This window comes from Epinephelus lanceolatus, chromosome 22 (assembly GCF_041903045.1).
Source record: "Epinephelus lanceolatus isolate andai-2023 chromosome 22, ASM4190304v1, whole genome shotgun sequence".
NCBI classification, from domain to species: Eukaryota; Metazoa; Chordata; class Actinopteri; order Perciformes; family Serranidae; genus Epinephelus; species Epinephelus lanceolatus.
Window position 1 is genome coordinate 26,068,072 of NC_135755.1, and position 3,777 is coordinate 26,071,848.

At 42.5% G+C, this 3,777-nt stretch overlaps 1 protein-coding gene across 1 annotated transcript; it reads left to right on the forward strand.

Moving 5' to 3' along the window:
• Positions 1-598: 598 nt before the first annotated feature.
• Positions 599-3,095, forward strand: LOC117272825 (DNA damage-inducible transcript 4-like protein). The gene is made up of 3 exons (XM_033651905.2): positions 599-732; positions 958-1,102; positions 1,647-3,095. The coding sequence occupies exons 2-3, from the start codon at positions 1,012-1,014 to the stop codon at positions 2,135-2,137; spliced, it is 582 nt and encodes a 193-aa protein (XP_033507796.1). The 5' UTR covers positions 599-732; positions 958-1,011; the 3' UTR covers positions 2,138-3,095.
• Positions 3,096-3,777: the final 682 nt, after the last annotated feature.

Below are 3,777 nucleotides of genomic sequence, written 5' to 3' on the forward strand. Positions count from 1 at the left end.
TCATGATCCACCCATGACTCTTGTTTTTGCATCTCAATCATTATTATCTACTGCATGGTTGTACTTCCAAAATGTACTAAAACCATCATGTTAAGCACAGAGACACAAAAATAAAATATGAATCTTATAGGTTGCAAGTTTTTCAGTAATGCATTTGAGTCAAGATGGACTATTTTGAATATCAACACTGACTACTGACATTAAGTGGGTCACTGAGTTTTCATTCAACATGTAATATGAGTTGTGTGTTCTCTGTTTAGTTTTAGTCGGCTTCATGGTGTCAGTAGGCGACTGCAAATCCTGCCAAACAGGTGGATGAATCCCTGTGTGAGAACAAAAACCAGCGTTGAGGTGGATTTATCCCACAAAATCCGCTTTGCAAAGCAAATACCAAACTTCACTTCCCCATCTTTATCCAGCATGTTGCCCCTTCCACATAGCAACAGAAGAATCCTCCCCAATTAATTGGTCAATTATTTAATTCAAACACTATTTCGAGCCAATCAGAGAAGAGCTACCTTTAACATTGAGAGGCGCGCTCTGATTGGTCAAACCCTCGGGTCAGCTGAGTTGAGTGAGGTATAAATGTTGCTCAGAAGTTTTGTCAGCTGCAGTGTGTATGTATGTTTGTGTGTCTGTGTCAGTGTGGGAGAGAGAAATTGGCGTGCGCGTGAGAATTTATTTATGAGAAACCGTCTGAACTAAATTATTTTGCACTAAATAATATTTAAGGTAAGTAATTTAACACTCCGAACTATGTTTGTTAGCTTAAAATGAGCAGCTAAAGTTGTTAACTTGTTAGCGGGTGACTTGCTGTAGCTAACGTTAACCTTGCATTTTAACCGTTTGAAGCGCTGACGTCATATTGTAGCTTCCTTAATGAGCCACCTGCCTCTTAACAAGCTGAAAACAACCCGCTTCGACTGTTGCACTGACTCTGCTACGTCGTTTTTTCAGGCAGCTTTGCTGAAACCACAGGAAAACACCCCTGAAGAAAGCCGGACTGTCACCATGGTCGCCACAAGCACACTGAAGACCAAAAGCAGCGAATGCATCTCAGAGCTGGTCGACAGAAGATATGATCCGGCTTGCATTGAGAAAGGTAAGCGTGCTGGCTGTTTCTGTGTTTTCTGTCTGTATAGATAAACCTGCTGGTTGCTGGATACTTCCAGTTGTGTGCTTGTTTATCCCTGTGTGGTGCATGGCTGCAGCAGTGAAGGGGAGGGGTGATGGGAGAGGGGAGTCAACAGAGGATGAAGTCATCCCTTTAGCCTGCCTGTACAGTAGCAGCCTGCATAATAGCAAATATAGCAGCATTTCTCTTGTCCAAAGCTACAATATTGTATGACAAAACTTATTTGTGATTGGCCTGATCTCTATCTTAGGGTTTTTGGGAGGTGTAGCAGTCTGTCTGTGATGTTTATCCACCTTTTTCTCATGTGAGTGAGAGAGGATGCAAAAGCAGATCAATTCTCTCAATCACCTTTTCATTAATAATTAAGGACTGGTCAGAAGTAAAGGAAAAACTGTAGTGTTATTTGTGCATGTTGTCATCTTGAAATAGCCACTGATTGCCCTGTAGTTGTTTAGTTAAGTAACATATCAGGCACTGGTCCCTAAACGTTCAACCTGACTTGTTTTCCCAGAACTGGATTTCTGGGATCACTGCTTGGCAGAACCCCAGAGGAACGCAGATGTCACTGAGGACAGAACTTGTCAACAGCTGGCTAAGATGTTTGAAAACTGCCTGTCACGAGCAAAGAAGACAACGCTGCACTGCTCCTCTGTGCTGGTACCAGAGAAGCTCACGCGGAGGATAGCTCGTGAAGTCCTGCGGCTGGCATCTTGTGAGCCCTGCGGCCTTCGAGGCTGCGTCCTCTACGTCCACCTGGAGCTGGACAAGGGCTGCAAGCGGCTGGAGCGCATCGTGTACGATGCCACTGTGGTGCCCACATTCGAGCTGACGCTTGTCTTCAAGCAGGATGGCACTGCCTGGCCCAGCCTACGGGACTTCCTATTTATGGGGACTTGCTTTGCACCGACTTTTAGACATGCACTTAAACTGAGTCCAGGTTTCCGGCTCATCAAGAAAAAACTGTACTCCTCCTCGGCTGGCACCGTGGTAGAGGAGTGCTAAACTATGGGAGGGATTAGAGTGGGATATCGGGTTTCCTGTGGGTAAACGCACTTCTGCCCAAATGTAAATGACACTCAAGCAGTGTCATGTTTTCTACAATGTTTTTGTACAATACTGTTTGTCAGTTCAACTATTAGTAGCCAGTCAGTTCAGTTTGGAACTTGGGATGTAAAGTTAAAAGCTTAAAACATAAATGAGCCTGATAGTTCTGGGTTTGGCTTCAGTGTTTCTAAGTGCATTTTTTTAATCAGCACAATTGTAATATTCTGGATGTTTTTCTCCCTAATCAGAGCATTTGTTGCTCAAACACAGTTTTGAATTGTACATTTTGCAGATGAATGTAAAACAATGTTCACTTCAACATGTTTGAGAGGGACATACTGTGGGTACACTTTTTGTTAACGACACTAGCCACTTTGAATGTGTTCAGCAGCAGTAAACACACCGAGGCTTGAATAGGAGACTGATATTGTAGCTTGTTGTGCAATGCTGTATTTAGGGCTGCGGATGTTTTTTAAAGACTGAATGTCTTGTGAAGATGCTGCTGTCATGGTGTGGGCTCATCACACTAGGGGAATGTGGATGCCTTAAATGTCATGAAAATGTACTTTTTTTTTTTTTTTTAACTCAGATCACAGCTGTGTTTAGTGTAATTGTTTTATTGTATTTTTATTTTTATACCCCAACCCTTCCCCCAGACACATCTTTTCAATGCAGAACCTTTAAAGGTTAGAGGTGTTTCACCCAAATGTAAAAGCTTATTTGTTTTTGTTTTTTTTTTATAATCCGTTAACTCGGACACGCAAAGAAATAACCAGAGGTCCAGCGAGTAGTTTGTGATTTTTGGTGAGCTCCCGAAATTTTTTTTTTTGTTCATTTAATTTTTTAAATACCATTTGAACCTCCTGTTGAAGGAAACTAGTTCTTGTCTATTTGACAATAAAAAATTTAAACTTCATTTCACAGTTGTGGACTTGATTCAGTGCAGTGGCTCAAAGTGAGAGTCATTTTGTTTGTCCAGTCACAGAACATTACTGTGTGTGTTCTGGAGCCATGACTGAGCCTGCGAGCCTGGAGTGGGCAGACAACAGTGGCACAATGCAGGCTTTCTAAACCGGCACAACAAGAGCTCTACAAGAATGTGTTGTGTTTATTATGCGTGGTCCTCGCTAGTGTGGTGAAGAATTTTCAGCTTGACATCATGGAGGCCACCAGCAGTCACTTCAGAACACTTTATACTGTTTATTTGGCTAATTCATTTAAACTAAAACTTTGGTAATCGCTTTACATTTCCAACTACACATTCCTGAATCATTCAGTTACTGCTCTTGGCATTATTTTGTGAGTCCCCACACTTCCCAGTATTAATATTTCATGGATCCCTCCTGCGATCCTTTGGGGCTGCTGAGAAACATTCAGGTAAGATCGTACTTCAGTAGCAGTTTGTGTGCCGCTGAGGCTGCTTATGTAAGCGCATCAGCTGCTTGTGGTGCGAACCTGCAGAGTTTGTGTGACATTTCTCTCACTGTCTTTAATGGAGGTGTCTCCATAGTGATTTTGAGGGCCTCTGTTTGACAGCTGTGCCAATGCAAGGCAGATGAACCAAGATTATGACACTTGTGTGGGACATTTGTAGTTGT